This window comes from Cricetulus griseus, chromosome 3, assembly GCF_003668045.3.
Source record: "Cricetulus griseus strain 17A/GY chromosome 3, alternate assembly CriGri-PICRH-1.0, whole genome shotgun sequence".
NCBI classification, from domain to species: Eukaryota; Metazoa; Chordata; class Mammalia; order Rodentia; family Cricetidae; genus Cricetulus; species Cricetulus griseus.
In genome coordinates this window covers 16,532,674-16,554,353 of record NC_048596.1, presented here as the reverse complement: position 1 = coordinate 16,554,353, position 21,680 = coordinate 16,532,674, and the positions used below count along the sequence as shown (strand labels likewise).

Sequence of the window (21,680 nt, the reverse complement as noted above, 5' to 3'; positions counted from 1 at the left end):
TGACTGCTTCGCAGCTCGGTGGGCAGTGCTCCCCTAACTCTGTCTAGGCAGGGACACCCCGCTCGTCCCTCTCGTCCCCTGCCCCCTAGTCCTGGCGTGTTCGCTTCGCCCTGCACAGGGCTTTATCCCACACTCCACCTGGAACGGTGTGAACCGTCTCACCCGGAATGGGAGCTCCACGCCTCCGGGGGCTTGGGTGGCCCGGAGGCCTGCAGAGTGCTGGACGGGGTGGGGTTCCTTGGACTCGCTGCCTTCCTGCTCACTAACACATTCGGAATCCGAATCCTTGAAGGTGTGTGAGAGAGGACCTTGATGGCCCGGGACAGCTGCCCCTGTCTTACACACCCGTCCGGCAGCAGCTGTCCATCGGTCCTTTTCCTCCCGCCCCCGGCTTGCAGGACTGGGCACACAAAGCCCACCATGCAAGAAGAGCAGTCTCCCTCGCCCCTCGCCCCTGCACGGAGGATGCAGGAGAGTAAACACTATCCCTAAACGCTGAGGGGAGTTTGCCTCCACTAGGAGGAAGAAGGACCAGATCCCCTTCTCTCAGCAGATGAAGGGGGCGGGGGCTGCCCGAGGCCCCTCTCCCTCGCCAGTCCCCACCCCTCGTCCCCCCACCCTTCACCCCGCCACCCGCTGAGCCCAGCTGCTGCCCGGGCTTCTGGGCAGGCGGCCAGAGAGGGGAGGAGGCTCTCAGTGCCCCAGGAGGCAGGGATCAGGGCAAGGCCAGAGGAGGGGTCTCCATGGGGGAGAGGGCTTCAGTCTGTCCGCGTGAAGCTGAGGGGCTGGAGTGAGCCTGAGGGTGGCTGGGCTGTGTTTCCCTTTCCAGGGAAAAAGAAAGAAAAACAACCCTTTCCATGGAGCTAAAAATAGAGCTGAGAGCCGGCCAGGCTGTGGCCTGGAAGGGGGGGATGCTTCTTCCTGGGGCTGAGCCCAGCTCTGGCAGCCTTGGTCCTGGGAGGGGGGGGACAGCGGGGAAGGGAGGGTGGCCTTGCCAGAGGATGTGGATGTCAGCTGACCTGACCAGGTCACAGAGACCCCCTCAGGGAAAGTGGGTAGTTAGTGAGTATGATGTAAGAAGTTGTCTGAGTGGCTGAATACCGCTGCCATTGCATGGAAGCGGGTTGGTTGGGAGTGTATTTTAAGATTGTGACTGGATGCGAAGGGCTGTTGTGACAATCAGTGCACGACAGGCATGAACACCCAGTGTTCTGTGAGTTGGCCCGAAGGGTTATGGAATGAAGGGATGTGGAACCACGTGACGGACGAGACAGTGACCGCGGCTGCCTGACACCGAGTGTGGGAAAGGTCTTGTGGGTGTTAAGACTGCTGTTTTCGAAAGGGTAAACATATGTGTGACCCTGAGAAAGACACTGGGATGTCTGCTGCAGAGCCAGTGTAGGTTTGAACCGTTCGCTCTTGCCATTACTGAGGGCCAGGTGCAAACACCAGCCCCCCCCCCCCCCCGGTTTGAGCAGCGACCTTTCTCATAGCCCGTGACCCCGAGGTTAGGCTGGGGAGCCTGGAGCCATGCCAGGGACATGCCCAGGCTCGCGGCCTGAGGGAGCGGCTCTGGAGGGGAAGGGAGTGGGACTGGTGAGGGGCTGGGGTGGGGCGGGGGGCGCTGGTAGGTGGCTGGAAGGGGCCGCCAGGTGGCGCCGCTTCTGAAGATCCGAGTGGGTGACCTCCAGCCTGCTGGGGGTGGGACAGGCAAGCGCCCGAGCCAGTCCCTCGGCTGGTGCCCGGGAGCCGGCGAGCGGAGAGGGACGGCTGACCCTCGCTCGGCCTCCTCTCGGAGCGGGAAGCTGGAGACCGGGGAGGGGAAGCTTCGTCGGGGAGAGCAGCGGAGGGGGAGGGGCGGGCGCCGCGCCTCGGCTCGACTCTTTGTGCCGGAACAATGACCGGCTGCCGCCGGCCCTCCGGCCCCGGCAGGGAGAGCGGATGACCCGCTCGACGACGAGTCTCCCGCCGACCGAGTCTCCCGACACAAACGCAGTCGTGGGGCCTCTCGGGGAGGGATCGTGGGCGCCGCCGCTCGGCTCTGCTCCGCTCCGCGCCGCCCCTGCGTGCGCCCTGGCGGGCACGCGTGACGTGGGGTGCTGGCGCGTGTCCGCGCCCCGGGGCGGGGACGCCCCTCGGACCCCTCCCCCGCTCCTCGCGCACCGCCCACTCGGGCCGGGCGGGGCTGGACGGGGCCGGGGGCCGGCTGGGCGGAGGCGGGGCCGGCCGGGCCGGCCGGGCAGCTCCGGGCAGCTCCGAGTGGCCGCGCGCGCGCGCGGGCTGGAGCGAGCGGCGCGCCTGTGGAGTGCTGGGGCGGCCCCGGGCTGAGCATGGAGCAGCGCGGCGGAGGTGAGGGGGCCAGGGCGCAGGGTGCCCCAACTTCTCGGCGATGCGGTCTGGTGGGGAGGTGGCTCATGGAAGCGGCGGACAGTTGCGGGTGGGCCGGGGGGACTCCGGGCTCTCAGTCTCGGAAGGGGAGCTCGTGATCCCAGACTGCATCCCCGCCCGCTCGACTGGTCCCTGGAGTTGGAGTGTGTGTGTTGGGGGACTTTCCTTAACTCTGCAACCCCCAGCCCCGAGGTCAGAGAGTTGGGACCGGGGCCAGACTCATCTCAGGCCCTGGCACGGCCCCAGGCTCCAGAACCCCCAACCCACTTCGGGGGTGGGGGACGCAGGGGTCTGTGTACCATAGTGATAGATCAGGGAGTGCTGGAGAGAACCAGGGGTTCATTTTTCCCACAACCACAAACGCATTTCTCAAAATGGAGCCGCTTGCCCCTCCTTCTCTCTTGGGCCTCAAGAGCGGGAGCCAGGCTGGCTAGGCCTGGCTTTCCAGACTCCTGGCCCTCAGAGCCCAGCTTTACGTCCATCTGGCTTTAGGGGCCCTTGCCTGCGTGGCTTCAGCGACTCTAACTCATGAGCCTGCCTCTAGCTCCTCGTGTCTGAGCCTCTTGGCTTCTTTGTCTCTTGACTTCTGGTCTCTGTCTCTGAGTGACTACAGCGGCCCTTGCCCTTGCTTCTGGGTCTCCCTTTCTGTGTACCCTGGAGTGGGGAAGTCCGAACAGGAGTGCCGGCCCTTTCCCACTCCTCTCTCCGTACTGTGGAGCAATCTCTACCCCTGGGCTGGACCTTGTGGGGGCAATCTCGGCTCCTAGCCCTACAGAATGTGTGATCGCTCCTCAATCCAGTTCACCTATTAGCCTAGCTGCCAACAACTCCTCCCTCAGGCCGGACTCCTGTGATTCTCAGTGTCTTAACACTTGGGGACACTTAATGGAGAGCCGTATAAGCAATACCAGATGGGGCTGGGGGGGGGGGTCAGATACTGTGAGCTCACCTTTCCTCAAACTCTTACATTTAAAAAAATAAAAAAGTGTTTAAAAAAGTGGGGGAGATGCTTCCATTCACCCAGGTGGTCTTGAATGTCACCCAGGTCCCAACCCACCCCCAGAAATGCTCACTCCTACAAATTACTCCAAGTGTGCCTTTCACACACTTGTGTAAGATATATACACAGTAATTCATGTAACTGCCCTAGAAGAAAGGAAGACGTTCTGAGAGACACTTGTCTCTCAATCTATGAGAGGCTTGAAACAGTGTACCCCAAAGGAGTGAGGATTTCCCTAGAAATTTCATACTCAGAAAAGAAAACAGCTTATTGAGGAAAGGTGACTTCAGATGACTTGGTACATAGACAGTGACCCCCAAGTTTGGTGATATTCACACAAAAACTCAAATGTATGTGGACAAACTAGTATATCTCTCCAAACATTTTTTTGTCATATAGTCACATTCAGACCCCACAGATTCATTTATCACGTATACATTAATAACCTTTATGTACTTTCTAAGTCTGTAAACAGGAATTCACACAGAGCTGGGCATGGTGGCACAAGCTTAGAATCTCAGCACTCGGAAAGCTGAGGCGGGAGGATCCATGACTTGGAGGCCTGCCTGTCTCAGTCGTGTCTCCCACATGGCACACACATGTGTGAATGTCCTGATGTCTGTCTGAGCACACATCTATTCACTGCATATTTTTGTGCACATTTTCACAATTAAGGCTCATTTTTTGTGCTCCTGTACATGTATTCACACTCACAAGTAAATGTACACACTCTTCTGGAATCCTCTGTCCGCTTCTTGGCCCCTCCACTTGATGACTTCAGCAGATGCCTAAGTCTTGGTCATCAGCAGGCTTGGGACGGGAGGGAGATCCGGGTGGAGGCTTGCTGTCCCTTCCAGGAAGGAGCAAGACTAGGGTAGGTGGAGCCATCTTTCTTGAGATCCTACCAGAAGTGGTAATGGGCTTCTGCTCAAATCCCATAGGGGTACCCTGAAGACTAACTAAAGCAGCAAGGTTTGTAAAGCTTGACATTCGGACAGGGCCCATGTAGACTCCCTTAGTCCTAACTGAGTGGATGGCAGAAGCTAGGGGTTGGCATGGAAACAAGCATAACCAGCATCAACCTCTGGGAGGTAGGAGACCCCAGAGTGCACCTGTGGGTTCCTAAGACCTGTCAGGTTTCCTGTTTGGCCAGCTCCACCCCTGCCGCCTCTGTGTCTGGGAGAAACTGAGGCCTAGCAGTGGGAGGCTGGACACGGCCTGGCTTTAGCTCTTTGTTCCCTAATTACCATCTGAGTTGCTGATTGCATCCCTTATGTGTCCTCTGCCCAAACAGCCCAGTAATGAGGCCACCTGTCCCAGGAGAGTAGGGACCTGTACTGGGAGCTCATAGTTGGGATCTTTACCCAATCCGAGTCCTGGCCTTTATAGGGGGTGCAGGTTTGGGCTGAAGGCTGGGCCTTCCCTGCCAGGGAGCCTGCATAACCCAGTACGTCTCTGGTCCTTCATCATCTCGGTCCAGTTATTCCTTATCTTTGCCCAGACTAGAGTTGGGTAGTGGTCTAAGGGCCAGGGGAAACTGAGGTTCATGCCAGTATCTGGAAAGGAAGCCTTGATACGATGGTGGGAGTGTTCATCTGGAGGAGGGGGTCAGGAAAAGAAAGGCCTGTAGGGGGAGAGTACTCAGGTGCAGGGACTCTGACACCAATGCCCTGCTCACAGGTTGCCCTGGAGGCCCCTGGCCAGGCCTGAGCCTCTGCCACCATGGCCATTGTGCACACTCTGCCAGTGCCACTGGAGCCCGCACGTGAGACAGCCACTGCCCCACAAGCTCCAGCAATGGGCAGCGTGAGCAGTCTTATCTCAGGCCGGCCCTGTCCCGGGGGGTCTGCTCCCCCACGACACCATGGTGTCCCTGGGCCCACCTTCTTCCGCCAGCAGGATGGGCTGCTACGGGGTGGCTACGAGGCACAGGAACCACTCTGCCCAGCTGTGCCACCCAGGAAGGCTGTCCCAGGCACCAGCTTTACCTATGTCAATGAGGACTTCAGGACAGAGTCACCTCCCAGCCCAAGCAGTGATGTTGAGGATCCCCGAGAGCAGCGGGCACACAATGCCCACCTCCGTGGGCCCCCACCAAAGCTCATTCCTGTCTCTGGAAAGCTGGAGAAGGTAAGGGCCAGCCCTTTGGGGATGATCTGTGTGGAATCAGGAGCCCCTTAGGGAAGCTAGAATTTGGAAGCATATACAGAGCAAACGACATGCGCTGTCTCAGCTCTCATTCCGACTCAGGGAAATAGCAAGCTGTGTGAGCCCCATTTTCTGTGTATAAGGTCATAGGCTTATAGTTATACTTAAGGGCATAGGCTAATCTTCGTAGGCTCCTGTTAGAATTAGTACTTAGTATAGCACCCAGTACCGCCAAAAGAACAATATTAGTTGCTTCAATTATTACTTTTTGGTTCTTTTGAGACAGGCTTTCTCTACATAGCCCTGGCTGTCCTGGAACTCACTATGTAGACCAGGCTGGCCTCCAGCTATCCACTTGCTTCTGCCTCCCAAGTGCTGGGATTAGAGGCATTCTCCACCCTGTCTAGCCTAGTTTTTTCAATTCTTATCACACAGATGTGAGTGTATCTTTGGGCAAAGCCTTTAACTTGACTGGGGCCTATATTTGCTCATCTTTTAATATGAGAAGAGGATAATATTTTGCTCGCATGGCTATTGTAATGATTAAAAATGAGCACTTTGAATTACTTAAGTGGGAGCAATGAAAAGTTTTTAATTTTTAGGGGTTGAGGATCCTGTGTGGGAAGGTGCAAAGTCTGACAGGGATTTGAAAGATCAGGGTTTGGGGAGATGGCTCAATGGGTAAAATGCTTGCTGCCCAAGCATAAGGACCTGAGTTCAGATTCCCCAGTGTCCTGTAAAGAAATGGGCACTATGGCACAGGACTGTGATCTCAGCACTTATGGGACAGAGACACTCAGATCCCTGGGGCTTGCTGGCCAGTTGGACTAGCTGAATTGGTAATCTGGAGGGTTACCAATCAGAAAACGAACCAAAAATTGGGGGGAAGGTAACTGAGGAAGCCTCCTGACTTTGACATCTGGCCTCCACACACAGGCTCCAGTGTGCAGACAGGCACATATTCATGCAGGCACACACATTGATGAGTGGTTTTGAAAGATCAAGCAAGCATGCTGGGCATGGTATCTCACACCTGCAATCCCACTGCTTCAAAGACAGAACCCTTGTATTCTGGGCTAGCTCTGGGGGTACATGGTGAGTTCCAGGCCAGTAGAGTAAAACCCTTTCTCAAGCCAACAAGAGTGAAAATTTTTTTTTAAAAAAAGTGGTCATGCAGATCACTCTCACATGTCACCTGGTGCCTCATTTCAGAACATGGAGAAAATCCTGATCCGGCCAACAGCCTTCAAGCCAGTGCCACCCAAACCTCGGGGAGCACCATCCCTACCTGGCTTCCTGGGTCCTCGAACTGCTGGCCTATCTGGGAGTCAGGGCAGCCTGACCCAGCTGTTTGGGGGGCCAGCCTCCTCCTCCTCCTCTTCCTCTTCTTCCTCTGCTGCTGACAAACCCTTGGCATTGAGTGGCTGGGCCAGTGGCTGCCCATCGGGAACATTGTCAGACTCTGGCCGAAACTCTTTATCCAGCTTGCCCACCTACAGCACCGGAGGTGCTGAGCCAACCACCAACTCCCCAGGTGGCCACTTGCCCTCCCACGGCCCCAGCCGAGGGGCACTGCCTGGTCCAGCCAGAGGGGTCCCTACGGGGCCCTCCCACTCGGACAGTGGCCGGTCCTCCTCCAGCAAAAGTACGGGTTCCTTGGGGGGCCGTGTAGCTGGGGGGCTCTTGAGCAGTGGTGCCCGGGCCTCCCCTGGCAGCAGTTCGGGTGGAGACCGCTCTCCCCCCCCTCCGCCCCTCCACCCCCTTCGGATGAGGCCTTGCTACAGTGTGTCCTGGAAGGGAAGCTTCGTGACCGAGAGGCAGAGCTGCAGCAGCTTCGGGACAGTATGGATGAGAGTGAGGCCACGGTGTGTCAGGTGCGGCCTAAGGCAGTCCCGGGTGGTGTGGTAGAACACCCAGATGCCTAGGAACAGTGCTGTTGGGGAGGGAGGGGATGAAGACCCATGGTGTGACACCCCCAAGGTTTTAGGTTTAACCTTCAAAGGAGTAAGGAGGCAGGGTTCATGAATTGGGGCCTGCACTAGCTGGGAGCGGCTGTTACATGCAAGCAAGTTACTTAACCTCACCAAGCCCCAGTTTCCCGTCTAAATGGGGATAGTTCTGACTTCCTAGTGGGGTTATGAGGATTAAATAAGGAAAAGGTATAAAGCGCTTGGAATAGTGGCCGACACATTCCTGACACCTAGGAAATGGTATACCAGTGCTTGCTGTCACTGTACTCGTAATATGCTGGCCTTGTGTGCCTTTCCCTCCTTCAGCCCAGGCAGGGTGCCACCCAAGCAGGAGAGACTAGAGCCCTGGCTCTGGGGATATGAAGGTTTCTCGCCTGCCTTCTTTCTCTAGGCTTTTGGGGCCCGGCAGAGGCACTGGCCACGAGAGCGGGAGGACTGTGCGACCCAGGGGCAGCAGGCCACACAGCGTGTCCAGCGGGCCCAACAGCTGCTGCAGCTGCAGGTGTTCCAGCTGCAGCAAGAGAAGCGCCAGCTGCAGGATGACTTTGCACAGCTGCTGCAGGAGCGAGAGCAGCTGGAGCGCCGTTGTGCTGCCTTTGAGCGGGAGCAGCGGGAACTCGGGCCACGGCTGGAGGAGACCAAATGGGAGGTGGGCAAGATGAGGCGCTGGGCAAGGGGGTGGTCAGCACTGGACCACACTCTGCCGAGAGTGCCCGGGGTGGCTGCCCCGTAGGGTGTGCCCTTCCTCGTCTTTCTGGGTTGGGTTTTTTCTGGGCCTCTGTGTTGGACCTCATGTGTCTGATCTGGGGCCCACAGAGCTAGTGGCATTGCCTTCCCTATTAGGTGGGTATCGCTAATACCTCCATTTTATGAACGAGAAAACCTGAGTCTCAGAAAGGGCTGGAGTTTTGAATTAAACTAGCAGGGGCTGGGCTGAGATACAAACGCAGGCAGTTTGTTCTGGATGCCTGTTGTTCACCTGGACATGTGGCCATTGTCCTGGACTTTCCCCACTCCAGTCTTGCAGTAACTACCACCCTCTCCAGGCCTCGGCAGTGTTTACAACCCCTTGTCTAAGGATCCCAGTACTGAAGGGAAAAGATGTGGGTCTCTTCTCCCTTTGCTTCTTACCAGAAGTGTAACTATGGATGTCACTAGGCTGTGCCTCTGTGTAAAACAGGGAAGCAGCATCTCCTCTCTTGAATGCCCAGCACGATACCCAGTGCCCAACACTCAGAGAGGCCTCACCATCTTTCCTCACTACCTTTTACCCACAGGTGTGCCAGAAATCCGGTGAGATCTCCCTGCTGAAGCAGCAACTGAAGGAATCTCAGGCAGAGCTGGTACAGAAAGGCAGTGAGCTGGTGGCTCTGCGGGTGGCCCTTCGAGAGGCCCGGGCTGCCTTGCGGGTCAGTGAGGGCCGTGCCAGGGGCTTGCAGGAGGCAGCCCGAGCTCGGGAGGTCGAGCTTGAGGCCTGCTCGCAGGAGCTGCAGCGGTACCGCCAGGAGGCTGAACGGCTCCGGGAGAAGGCTGGGCATCTGGATGCTGAGGCTGCAGGACTCCGGGAGCCCCCTGTGCCCCCAGCCACCACCGACCCTTTCCTCCTGGCAGAGAGTGATGAGGTTAAGGTGCAGCGGGCAGCAGCTGGGGCAGGGGGCAGCCTGCGGGCTCAGGTGGAGCGGCTGCGCCAGGAGCTACAGCGGGAGCAGCGGCGAGGAGACGAGCAGCGGGACAGCTTTGAGGGGGAGCGGCTGGCCTGGCAGGCAGAGAAGGAGCAGGTGATCCGCTACCAGAAGCAGCTGCAACACAACTACATCCAGATGTACCGGCGCAACCGGCAGCTGGAGCAAGAACTGCAGCAGCTCAGCTTGGAGCTGGAGGCCCGTGAGCTTGCTGACTTGGGCCTAGCTGAACCAGCCCCCTGCATCTGTCTGGAGGAGATCACTGCCACTGAAATCTAGGGCTTTGCAAAGGGCACTAGCCACACAACCACCTGGGTCCCAGGATCCACTGAGCACTCCAGGTCTCAGAGCCAAAGGGCCTCTGCCAAGCATTCAGGTGGCCTTGTGACTTGGAGGAGAAAGATCAGACCCCTCGATGTTCCAATTCACTGTCACCCAGAGGCTCCTACCGACCCCACCACTTCACTCCCCAGCTGTCAGTACCACACTGCCAGCCTTGTTTGCCCCAGATTTTTTTCCTGCGCACTCCAGCGGGAAAAGAAAGGGGCTAACCCATCTCCACATTCTACCTGCCTGAAGCCAGAGAGAGCCAGATGGCACCAGCTGCTCCAGATGTGCCTGCCACCGACAGGCCCAGGTGGAAGGACAGGGCTAGGACTGGGGTCTGATCCCCATGTCCCAGCTCTGCAAGCCTCTTCTGGGCTGAGGGGGCTGAAGTCAGACCAAAGGAAGAACTCAGCAGTGTCTTGTTTATTTGTGTTTGTGACCAAGCAGCCTCTCCTAATACCAGGGTTATGGCCCCATTTTCACTTGTATATTTTTCACTGTAAATTTCTTGTACAAATCCAAAGAAAAAATTAAAAAAAATCTTTTTTGTTTTTAAAAAAAAAGTATGCTGGGTAAAGAAATGCAGGGGAACTTGTTTGATATCTGTCTGGGACATTGCCCCCTCTGTTCGCTGGCTACTCACCGACTTCATGGAGTTCCTACAGGGAGAAAGGGTGTGGGACAACTAATCCAGTAGAATCGGGGCCTAGTGGACCACAACATGAAGCTTAGTAAGGTTTGAGGGATTAGAGAAGCTTTCCATCCTGTCATTCTCATTTGCACTGAATGCAGCTAGAGACTGGGGGATGGATGCAGTGACCTTGAGGACTCTTGAGTTTAAGCCACCTCAGGATGGGGAGCCAGGGGCATAAAAAACCTCACACCTGTTACAGGCTTCAGACTTGAGTTTGTCTGTCTCTCACAGCAAAGGGGACCAGAACCAGGGAGTGCGGATGACACAGGTTCCCCACTAGAACCTTGTTCTTGGACATCTAACTTATCCTAAAAGGCCAGAGCTTCTGTGACAGCCCGGAGTGGATCAGAGCCACAAACATGGTGCTCTCTGCAGACAGGCAGAACAGAGGATGCTGGCCTGAGGGTGCAGGAAATCTGGGGGCAGAAATAGTCCCTAAGGTCATTGGGGAGGGTCCTGGGGATCCTTAAGAAGAGGGGAGAGTTTGGGGGTACTCTGAGGAGCCTGAAGGGCTGGGTTGAGAGTCTGCTGTAGTTGCCTGGCCTCGGGGGGAGGTAGCTGGGGAGGGATTGTGGTGGTGTCCAGGGGTCCATGGGCAGAGGGACTGTCAGCAGGAAGGCTCTGGTCCTTCAAGGCTAATGGGGCAGAGGATAAGGGCAGCAGCCCAGGCCCAGGGACCCTGACCACAAGCTCCATAGGCTCCCGAGCCTTGTTCCTATATGCTCTGCGGATGGTGTCCACGGCTCGTTGGTGGGTCACCTGCTCTAGGCTTTCTCCATCCACTGCAACCAGCTCGAAGCCAGCCTGGCGTGGAGATGGAACAGTCAGCTTTCACATCATTCCCACCCACTACCCAACCTGAAGGCAGTGGCCTTTCACCTCTACCAGCTAGGGCCCTCCTCCTCTGGGTGCTGGGGATGGACAATAGGACTTTTGTGCCTGGAGCTGTTGGGGGCAGGGTGGGGCACAGACAATGGCCCTTTGTCCTTTGGGACTTGAGGTGGAACAGGATGGGCCATTCTCAGGCCCAGGCTAGCATGAGGGGACAGATTCTTCTCTAGGCTTGCCCATCCTACCAGCCTGACCCCTTTGCCCCCTACCTCCTCCTACGACCTGGTCTGAACATGCCTGGCTAGAAGATGAATGTGAGGCAGCCCTGTCTGTACCCTTCAGCCCTGCGCCTATGGCGGCTTCGTCTCACCTACCTGAAGGGCCCCGCAGAGGCAAGCAGCGCCTCCTGGAAAGATCTTCTCTATCTTCACCATGGGCTGCACCTTGGACTCAATGCCCCCAGAAATGCTGATGCCTGGGGAAAGGTCCGAAGCACAGAGTGGCAACCTTACCCCAAACCTTGAACTCCCAGGAGGAGCGTGGAATCCCACCCCCAAAATCAGCCTTGACTTCTTCCCACCTCTTCATTGAGTCTCAAGTCTCAACCTCCAAACCTAGATTCCCCAGCTACCTACCTCATTTCTCAGGTTCCTTTCCCGGGCCCCAACTTCCCTCAAATCCAGGCATCCACCTTGCTTGCCCGGTGCCTCCTGAACTCACCCAAAGACTGCTTCATCTTGGATAGTGTGACCGTCCTCAGCTCTCCGGTGGTGGCCTTCCTGGTAGTCTCCTCAGCTGTCCCACCAATTCCATTCTCTGAGGGCCCTTGCCTAGCTCCCACCTTGGCCTCCGGCCCACCCAGAGGTCGTGGAAGCAGGGGCCTTGCCTTCCGAGGCCTGTGGTAACGCCCATTGGCTGTGGTGGCGGAGGTGATGGGTGCCGGAGAAGGAGAGCGCCTGCGCCCAGGGGACTTGCCTCGACCTCGACTGCGGCTTCGACTGCGGCTTTGGGCTGGGGTCTGGCTCTGGTTCTGCTGAGGGTCCTCTTTGCTTGGGGGTTCTGTGAGTAGCCAGTTAGGCCTGGGAGGCCGGGGAGCCACAGGAGGTGGTTGGGGAGGAGGCGTGCATGCGCTTCGGCGAGGAGAGAAGGCATCAACCGGCACATCTTGAAGAGGGGGCACTCCTTTATGGTGACGGCGAGGGGCAGAGGCACTGAGGGAGACCTTAAGGCCCCCCAGCCTCTCCCTTATCTCTCCATCGTCCTCCTCTGAGCAGCCGTTCACAGGCAGCAGGTAGAAGCCTCCACGGCTATCTGGGGGAACAGGGTCAAAGCCTACTTGTTCTTCTTGACCATCAATCCCAGGATACCTTTCCAGACCCTGGTCCTTTATGCCTTTACAGGGCTCCTGAGTGTGTGTAAACAAGGCCTGGATTTGCTCACGTCTGTTGTAAAGTGTCCCATGGTAAGGAACTCCGCCCACTGGGGCAGGTGGACAAACATGACCTATTACTAACTTTGTATTGTAATACAGTTCTACTTTAGCATAGCCAAGAAACCAGATTTAAACGTGTGTAGTTTTAAAATGCCCTGTATAGGAGTGAGTGGGTGTGATAGCAATGGCCCAGAGGACAGGGCTTTCCTTCCTGACTACAGTGAGGCTGCTTGGAGGCCAGGATGGAAGGCCTGTTCTCCCTGTTCCAATACCCCCGGGGTTGTCCCTTTCCCCCGGGTTATGGGACTCTGACTGACCAGGCACAGGGGTGATGAGGTGACGCTTGGGTGGCGTGTCTTGTCTAGTTGGTCTCAAAGCGGAAGGCCGAACTGTTGGAGGGGAGAACAGGTCAGAGGAAAGGCACTGCTGCCAGGCTCCCGGTGGGCAAACCAACGGGCTCAGCAGCCTGAGCCCCTCTCCACTCCCACGCCTGACGGGAGCTCAGGAGCCAGAAGTCCTGCCCTGGCTGCTGACCTGCCCTGTTCTTGAGAGCCTCAAAAGCCTCCAACTCCACAGGCATCACCATGCTGTCAAAGCGCCCGAGGTCCGTGGGGGCCACCACGCTCCTGGGGAAGGCAGGGATGTGAGGGAAGCAGGTCTAGCTTGCTTCTGGAGAGGCAGGCATGCAGGAGCTTAGGTCCTGGGGTCACTAGGGCTTCTTGCCCCGCCCCTTTCTCAAGCCCCTCCCAACCTGATGTCCCTCAGCAGCAGCAGCTTCTCCGGCCTGTCCAGGATGGCCAGCAGGGGGCGCACCAGATCCTCCACGCCACCCTCGTGGACATACTGTGTAAGGGAACACCACCCAGGTCAGACAGCAGCAGCACCTCCAGAGCTAGAGAGGGGGAAACACCAGGGCACACAGGGACCCTGGGGCCCATCCAGCCATCCTCACTCTAAGATAGGTTCACCCTATCCAAGGTCCACAAGACAGGACATCAGTAACTTGGTGGATGCCTTGAGGAGCAGCAGATCTGCAACAAACAGCCACAGCGATCATGGCGTCTGGACAGGCAACTTTCTAAGCCTTTTTCATAGAGTCTGTTACTTAGCGGCCACTCTGAGACGACTCCTGGTTTACAGAGGGAGGAGCTGAGGCTCGGGGAGAGTTTTCTCAAAGCCATGCAGATAAGGAAATATGAGGAAAGGCTCTCGCCTGCTCTGGCGCAGGAAAATAATGTGTAGTGACCGCACCCCCCCACACACACTTCCCCCAGGCAGAAGGAAGGAATGTGAGCCCAACTCTAGGCTGTGGTCCTGGCTGTCCCCACCCTTTGTTCAGAGCTAGAATGGTGACCTTGGGGAATGGGTGGCTCCACATTGTGCATCTCTACTCAGTACCCTTCTGCCTGGCACTGCCTGGATGTTACCAGCCCGGATGCCACACCCCATGGATTCTAGAGAACTAAATACTGGGAGCCAAGTTACTTGGGCAGCACACCACCCCCTGGCGGTGAAAGGGAGACAGCTCCAGAGAGACCCACTGGTAAACTCGTTAAGGGCGTAGAGACAGAAATAGCAGGCACTCTGACCATTCGAGTGAATCATCAATAAATATTAAGGAATAAATAAAAATAAAGTCTGTGTGCATGTGTCTAAACTACACCCATGGTTACAGGGACTCATATCAACAACACCCTGCCATATATGTGCATGTCTCTCAAGTCTACAAGCATGAATTCAGCATCTGCTGATAGACCCCAGTGGCAAAACAGGCACAGTGATAAGACCCTCTCCTAGAGCCTGGGAAACTCAAGTGGGAACAAGGGACAGATGAGCCTCATTCGGCAGTGACTGTAAACCACTGCAATGGGGCAATGTGAGTTTCAAAAAAAGGGTCTCAGAAGCAGTGACTACTCCATCAACTCTTCCAGAGTGGGTGCAAGGCACAGCGTGGAAGTTGGGGAGAAAGGGCACGCAGAATAATGAGTAAACAAAAGCTTGTTATGTCAAGGGCCCACAGAGACACTCCTATTGGGTGACTAGCACCCCCTAAAACTATGCAGCTTATAATTTATGTCAGCTGTGTGGTGGCCCAGGAAAGCGGGGTGTCGGGAGTTGGGATGTCACATGGTGGAAGTCCTAGAGGGTGGGAGAAAGTAACTTGTACTCTCTTCTGCTTCATAAGGGAACTGTAAAGCAGTAAGAGAGGTAACTTGTAATTCCGGGCTGATGGCTGTGGAAGGATGGCTCAGACAGGAGACCGGGAACATTGCCTATCTCTCGGGCACGGGCTCATTTCAGAAGGTTTAGGGTGGGGGTGTTGGTTTGGGTGTGGATCGTATGTAGAACCTACAGGGTAAATAGAGCCAAGGTGAAATGAAGTCCTGGTTTGAAGAGGGCTGGGGGAAAAGTGCTGGCCAAAGATACAGACACAGGGCCCCTCCTAGTGGCCAGAGCTCATAGTTGCAAGCTCTCAGAAAGCCCACTTAACGTTCGGACTGAGTGACAAAGTTTAGCCCAGAGCCCTTGACAGGAACCTTTATCTGCATTTCTGTTGTAAACCAGCCCTCGGTAAAGGGCTGTGTGAATTAACCCGCCTTAGGCTTTGAGTGATATTACGTGGGCACATACAGACATGGTATGCACAGACAAATGCATGCAGGCATGTCAACCAAAACTGGCTACTCCAGAGACATGCCAGTGTGCGTATCACAACAGTACACATACAGCCACATCATGAGCCAGGTGAAGGCAAGAGTGATTTTCTAACTCTGCTCAGCTTGCCCACAGTGTGCACTAATGCATGCTGCCAACAAGGAGCCTGCCACAAGACCCTTGGGGTCCCTGAGAGAGAATGACAGTAAAGGACATTCCAGTTCTAGTGGGGTGGGGGAAGCAGCACTCTGCAGTCTTCTAAAACTGACTCCCACAGACACTGGTGCCCTCTGGAACGGGTTGAAGAGAAAGGAAACAGAATAGTGAGGTACTGGGCAAGGACTGAGATAGGAGCAAAGGAAAACCTACTTGGGAAACAGGAACAGGCTCTTGGCAGAAGGCCATGCCTTTGCTGTCCCAGGAGTAGAAGGGGAGATGGGTGACGATACTGGGGGTTAGAGAGAGCACAGTCAGTTGCCTACGAGAATTCTCCGCTCCCGCTCATCAGCTGTCTTCCTCATCTCCTCAGCTTAAATGTCACCTCCTCTGAGAAGACTTCCCAGATCTCCTGGGTTACCCCCATCTGTCTTTCACAGTGCTCTGACTGGTTGCTAGGTGGATTTAGATTCTAATTATTGTCTTTCTTTCCTTCCTGCATCTGCCTGGCAGTTTGCTGTCCATTGACCTCCCAACAACAAGCCCAAGTACCAGTCAATGGACACTGGCCTGGAATGAGGGACCAGGCCTTGGGCAGAGACTTACCCGAGAGCAGTGGCGAGTAACAGCTAGTACCTCATCGTCCGTCAGCAGCCGTCGGGCCAGGTCCTGAATGAGGGGCCGTCGACTTTCCCAGGCCTGCACCTGCTCATCCACACTGGGCAGCTGGCCAGAGGGGCTTCCAGACCTAGCAGAGAGCAGGGCCCGGCCCCTCTCCCGGTCTGTAGGGCAGGAGCAACAGGGTGTGATGAAGGTGATGAGAGCTGTTAGCTTAAGGTAGTTTCTCTTGGCAGGGGTGAGGCTCCAAACAGGCCAGCTGAGACTGAGGTACCCTGGACAGAACCCCACTGTGCCCCTGCTCCCCAACATGGCCTTTCCTAACAAACTGCCATCAATAAAGGCAAACTCCAGCTCCTCTTTCATTGTCTTACTAATCTGTCCTTCCCACTGAAGTATAGGCAGGCTTCCTCACCCCAAGTCCCTTTGGGGGCCCCATCTCTGACCCCTTTTCTAGTAAGCTAGCCAAGTTCTCTGCCTGACTCCACAGACTGAGCTCGAAATGAGTTAGTTTAGTGACAAGCTGGTCCTAGCTTTACCATGGGGACCTTGGGATACTGGATTTACCACGTCTCAGTCTCCAGGTGACAAACTTCTGCACAGGCCCCACGCTCCCTGCTGTAAAGAAGAAAGGTTCAGATCAGCTGGAATAGGAGTTCCTGTGAGAAACAATCAGGGCAGGGACAAATGCCTTTGGGGCCTACAAGGTTGTGCCCAGCTAGGGACTTCGTTCATAGGCAATGGGGAGTCAGTGAAGGCTGTGGACCAGAAGAGGAGGCAGTATGAGGCTTATGGAGATTTATTTGGAAATGAATGAAGAAAAGAACCCCAAGGACAGAGCTTGGTGGTACCTACCTTCCAGAGACAGAGGGGAGAGGAGGAGCCTTGGAAACAGAGAGGGGATAGGCCAGAGAGGTGGGCTGAGAGCCATGAGAAGACAGCAACCTGGGAACTGTGAGGAGACGAAAAGGTGAGGAGAGGAGCTGGCTCCACTTTAATTTGGAGAAATGTCTCCTCTGCTAGACTCACTCTGAGGCCTCCGGACAATTCTAAGGCGGAGCAACATCCAAATTCTCGTCCTCAGCTTGCTTCTACCTCCCAATGTTGGCTCCTCTTTCTGGAAGCAGCACCCTGCTTATCTCCTGGGTAACCCCCTCCAATCTCAGCCCATGCTTTCTGGCTGGGCACATGGCCCAGGGTGAGCAGAAAAATCACCCATCCACCAGGTCTGGGAGCTCCTGTCATGTGTCGTCCTCCCCTCCGCTCCCTCCGTTCTCCTCCTATCCTCCTCACATCACAGTGGTTTGCTCAGCATGACAGATGACCCCAGGAGGCAGTGAGAGCCCTGACTGATCCCTTCAGCTAGAAGTGTTTAAAAATCTCCCTGTAGGCCAGGTGTGGTGACATAGCCTTTAATCCCAGCACTTGGGAGCCAGAGACAGGTCTCTGTGAGTTTGAGGCCAGCCTGGTCTACACAGTAAATTCCAGGACAGTCACGGCTGTTACACAGAGAAAAATCTGTCTCGAAAAACCAATAATAATAATAATAATAATAATAATAATAATAATAAGTCCAAACAACAAAAACTCCCTGTCCCAAGAGTTGCTAAGGGACAGTGGCCATCTCACTTTCAAGTTGGCAAAACCTTCTAAGGTGGAGGCACATGCCTGAGGGAGCTGTCTGTTGGTGTTCCTTCAGTTGGGCTAAAGTCAGTAGCTGAACCTAGAGGCACTCTTTAAAGCTAGCTGGATTTGAGTTTCTGTCCATACAGTTGTGAGTTTTACCTCATTCATGTTGGGTCTGGTCTCTGAGCCTCAACAGGGTTGACAGGCTTTGTGTGAAGGTTCTGAGGAAAACCCTACTTGGGGCTGTGGCTGGAACCCTGTGGTAAAGTGCATGCCTGGCATGCCTGGGGCCCAAAGCTTCAACCCCAATGACTAATGGGGTGAGGACGGTGTCTCCACCTGAGTCCCTTCTGAGCCATGATTGAGAAGTGGCTTTCCTCAAGGGTAGTTCAAGAACTAGGTTGGGCCTGTGGAGCTCTGGATAGAGGGTGTGAAGCCAGGGGCCCTAGCAAAAGTCTTCCATTGCCACCAAAGGCTCAGGACTTCAAACTGAGCTCCGGCACTTCTTGCCGTGCCTTGAGTCTGTCACTTTACCTTTCGGAAAAGATGGAAGATGGCAGGATGGCAGTGGCCACCCTATTTTTCGGAGCCCCTTCTAGGAGCTAGACCAAGTGCTGGCATGCATTCACTCATTCTGATTTTCTTTATGTCCAAAGAAACAAGTTTTAGTCCTTCCGTTTTACTTGTGAGGGTGAGTGGTGGGGTAGGGTAGGGTTTCAATCTGGAATTGCCAGATAGATTCCAGCACCTACCTTTCTCCAGGTCCAGGCGAGGGCGGACTTTGGTGGGGCTTCTGCTGTCCAGTGTCCAGGCCTCTCTGTGCCCGTCCCCTGCTGGCCGCCCCTGCCGCCCTCCCTTGAAGAAGAGGCTCATCAGTGTCTTGGAGCGCTGTAAGGCCCCCTTCTCCCCCGGGGTCCCTGACTTCTCCTTCTTCCGCTGTTTCTTCTCCTCTGTAGATATGAGGGAGCCCCCAGGGGGGCCGGAGGGTGGGCAGGAGAGAAGCAGGGTCCAGGGCGAGAGGAAAGGGGGGCAGAGAGAGGGAGAGGAGGCAGAGGGCATCTGCAGCCACTCTAGAGGGGGGTGGTCTTCTTCCTGCCTTCCTCCTCGCCCCTACCACACAGCTCCAGGGATGTGGGGACTCTGGCGTGTGTCTGTAACTAAGCTGGTCTGGGCATCCCAGGCTGGAGAAACTGGAGTTAGGGCTGGTTTGGGGCCCACAGCTTATCAGTTTCGGGGCTGGAACTGAGGGTGGGTTTGGGGCCCAGGCCTGTTTATAAAGTGAAGTCTAGAGCAGGGCCTGAGGATACTTTGGGACTGGACCTAAGCCCTGGGATTTGGGCGAAGGCAGCTTTGGGATTGCTCCTTGGTGTGTGAGTCAGGCTTTGCTTGGACTAGGGGCTATGGCAAAAGTGGCACCCGTCCCAACATACCCCACAGTGTCAGGTGGCTCTGAGATCGTGTGATGGGAGGCCTGGGTCGGCTCAGGGCCAGCAACAGAGCAGTCTTGGGTGACTCTGAAAGTGCAGAATCAAGGCGTCGGGTAGAAGAGGGGCCATCAGAGCGGATGGCCGTGTCCCTGAGGATAACGGTTGGCCTTACGCTGCACCAAGTTTCCACACAGCTGCCCATGTCAGGCTCAGTCTGCATGGCTGTGTCTGCTCGCCCCCAGCCTGGGCCACGGCCAATGGGCTCCTCGGGCCCCAGGCAGACATCCATGCGGTCAGAGGGCAATGAGCCTGAGCTGCAGGGGACACTGGAGGCATAGGAGGAGACACTGGAGCCACTCTCCGAGGCTGTGGACAGCTGCTGCAGCGCCCCATTGCTCACTACAAGGGAGAGGAAGTGAGGTCACTCAGATGTCTGCTTTCTTCCCTGGGGGCGCTGCCATGCTCACACACTACCCTTGGGCTTTGGGGTGGGTCAGAGGTGCCAGCTGCTCAGATTGCCACCTACATCAGGGAGCCCTGGGAAGTCACTTCTTCCATCACCCATGGGACTTGAGGCCAAAAAGACCCTGGCATTGAATCTGGAAATCCTCAATGAAGGCTATAAACAGCTCTGGGCTGCAAGAAGATCCTAAGATCATCTTGGTTCCCCCTCCCTCTCTTTCTCTCCCCAAGGAGCCCAGCCCAGTCCTTGGGTTCCTCCCTTCCATTTCTAGGGACTTACATCTATCCAGCCAGCAGTACTCTGAAACCATCTCTTTGTAGGCAGGGTACCGGCCAGTCTCCTGAAGAACACATGGCAGGCATTGGAGAGCAGGTGAGAAGTCAGGAGGAAAGGGGTGCAGATGAGACTGGACTGTTCCTTCCACTGGGTCATCCGGCTTACTTTCTTTTTCTTTTCTTTTCTTTTTTCTTTTCTTTCTTCCTTTCTTTTCTTTCTTTCTTTCTTTCTTTCTTTCTTTCTTTCTTTCTGTCTGTCTGTCTGTCTTTCTTTCTTTTGTTTTGTTTTTTTGTTTTGTTTTTTCCAGACAGGGTTTCTCTGTGGCTTTGGAGGCTGGCCTGGAACTAGCTCTTGTAGACCAGGGTGGTCTCGAACTCACAGAGATCTGCCTGCCTCTGCCTCCCGAGTGCTGGGATTAAAGGTGTGTGACACCAACACCCTCTTTCTTTCTTTCTTTCTTTCTTTCTTTCTTTCTTTCTTTCTTTCTTTTTTAAAGATTTTATTTATTATGTATACAACATTCTGCTTCCATGTATATCTGCACACCAGAAGAGGGCACCAGATCTCATTACAGATGGTTGTGAGCCACCATGTGGTTGCTGGGAATTGAACTCAGGACCTCTGGAAGAGCAGCCGGTGCTCTTAACCTGTGAGCCATCTCTCCAGCCCCAGCACCCGCTTTATAAATGTACTAATTTCTTTTGTAGCTCAGGCCTTTAGTCTTGTTCTTCATTTTTCTCCTCCCTGTGCTAATCACACAGCTTCGTTCTTTGACTGTCTCTGTCTCAGTGACTCTTGTCTGGGTTACAACCCCTTCCTCAACTCTCCCACTCTCCTTCTGCTAATTTCCTGACAGCATTTGTCAAAATCTGATAGTCACTGTCCCCCAGGAGCAGAGGCCTTGTTGGTCTACCCTGATCTCTGTGTAACCTAGCACCTGACCTCATAGGTGCTCAAAAATACTGTTGAAGGGCTGGAGAGATGGCTCAGCGGTTAAGAGCACTGGCTGCTCTCCCAGAGGTCCTGAGTTCAATTCCCGGCACCCTGCACTCGCAACCATCTATAGTGGGATCTGGTGCCCTCTTCTGGGATAAAGGCATACATTTGCATAGAGCACTCAGGTTCATGGAATAAATAAATCTTTTTTAAAAAAATAGTTGAGCAGCCAGGCAGGGCGGTTCATACCTGGAATTCTAGTGCTTGGGAACCTGAGAAAGGAGGGTCTAGAGTCTGAGGTCATCTGTGGCTGCATAGGAAAACCTAGCCTGGGCTATACAGTGACATTCTCCAAAAACAAAAACAACACATACACACACAGGCAGAGTTAACAGATGAACTGGGGAAGATCTGGAGTTAGGAAGAGTGCTCCCGATAATTAGAAAAGGGAAGATGTGTGTGACAGAGACAGCAAAATAGAGGTGGGGTTAGCCAGTGACGCACTGAATGAAGGTGGGTGACGAGCCAGGGAAAGAGAAGATAGAGCAGGGAGCCTCGGGAAGACTTCTGTGCGCACAGATAGAAAAAGACCTTAGGTAGGCATGATAGCCATGTGAATAATGAAACCAGCCACCTCCTAGGAACCCCAAACTCTGCTGTAGCCCAGTCATTTTTGTCCTGTGCCCCAGAGATCCCCACAATCCTGGTCTTGTACACAGCTATGGCTCCTGCTCCATATATTAGTCCTTCACCTTGAGGCTTTCCTCTGTGCCCAAGGACAGCTACTATGCTAGAAATATGGGAGCCAGACCAGAGCCAGGCCCGGCTACTGACCAGCCCAGCAATAACTGACAGCTGCCTCTTTGAGCCTCAGTTCCCTTTTTTGCCAAATGGGCATAAGAAGAGTTTCTGCTCTCTCTTCTACGGAGCTGTGGGATTGACACTTGGCAAGGAGTCTAGTTAAAAACGAGGGTGTTTGGAGAAGTTCCAGCCATAGCCTGGCCTCTCCCTGCTCCCATGTCGCCTGGCCCACCTGGATGGTCAACCCTGC

General features: G+C 55.2%; 2 protein-coding genes across 2 annotated transcripts in view; one reads left to right on the top strand and one right to left on the bottom strand.

Moving 5' to 3' along the window:
- Positions 1-2,198: 2,198 nt before the first annotated feature.
- Positions 2,199-10,076, top strand: Lzts2 (leucine zipper tumor suppressor 2). Its single transcript, XM_027407200.2, is given in 6 exon segments — positions 2,199-2,349; positions 5,069-5,518; positions 6,749-7,285; positions 7,288-7,410; positions 7,898-8,155; positions 8,784-10,076. Coding segments are annotated over 5 exon segments (2,010 nt in total). The 5' UTR covers positions 2,199-2,349; positions 5,069-5,110; the 3' UTR covers positions 9,468-10,076.
- The window catches only part of LOC100751311 (PDZ domain-containing protein 7), a 26,469-nt gene continuing 14,712 nt past the window's right edge, over positions 9,924-21,680 (bottom strand). Inside the window, exons 8-18 of the mRNA XM_027407195.2 lie at positions 19,697-19,757; positions 18,958-19,353; positions 18,280-18,477; positions 16,469-16,519; positions 15,890-16,065; positions 13,224-13,315; positions 13,007-13,098; positions 12,790-12,861; positions 11,761-12,351; positions 11,415-11,515; positions 9,924-11,013 (exon numbers count right to left, since the gene is read on the bottom strand). Of these exons, the coding sequence (XP_027262996.1) occupies positions 10,651-11,013; positions 11,415-11,515; positions 11,761-12,351; positions 12,790-12,861; positions 13,007-13,098; positions 13,224-13,315; positions 15,890-16,065; positions 16,469-16,519; positions 18,280-18,477; positions 18,958-19,353; positions 19,697-19,757 (2,193 nt within the window). The 3' untranslated portion in view covers positions 9,924-10,650. The remainder of the gene's footprint in view (positions 11,014-11,414; positions 11,516-11,760; positions 12,352-12,789; positions 12,862-13,006; positions 13,099-13,223; positions 13,316-15,889; positions 16,066-16,468; positions 16,520-18,279; positions 18,478-18,957; positions 19,354-19,696; positions 19,758-21,680) is intronic.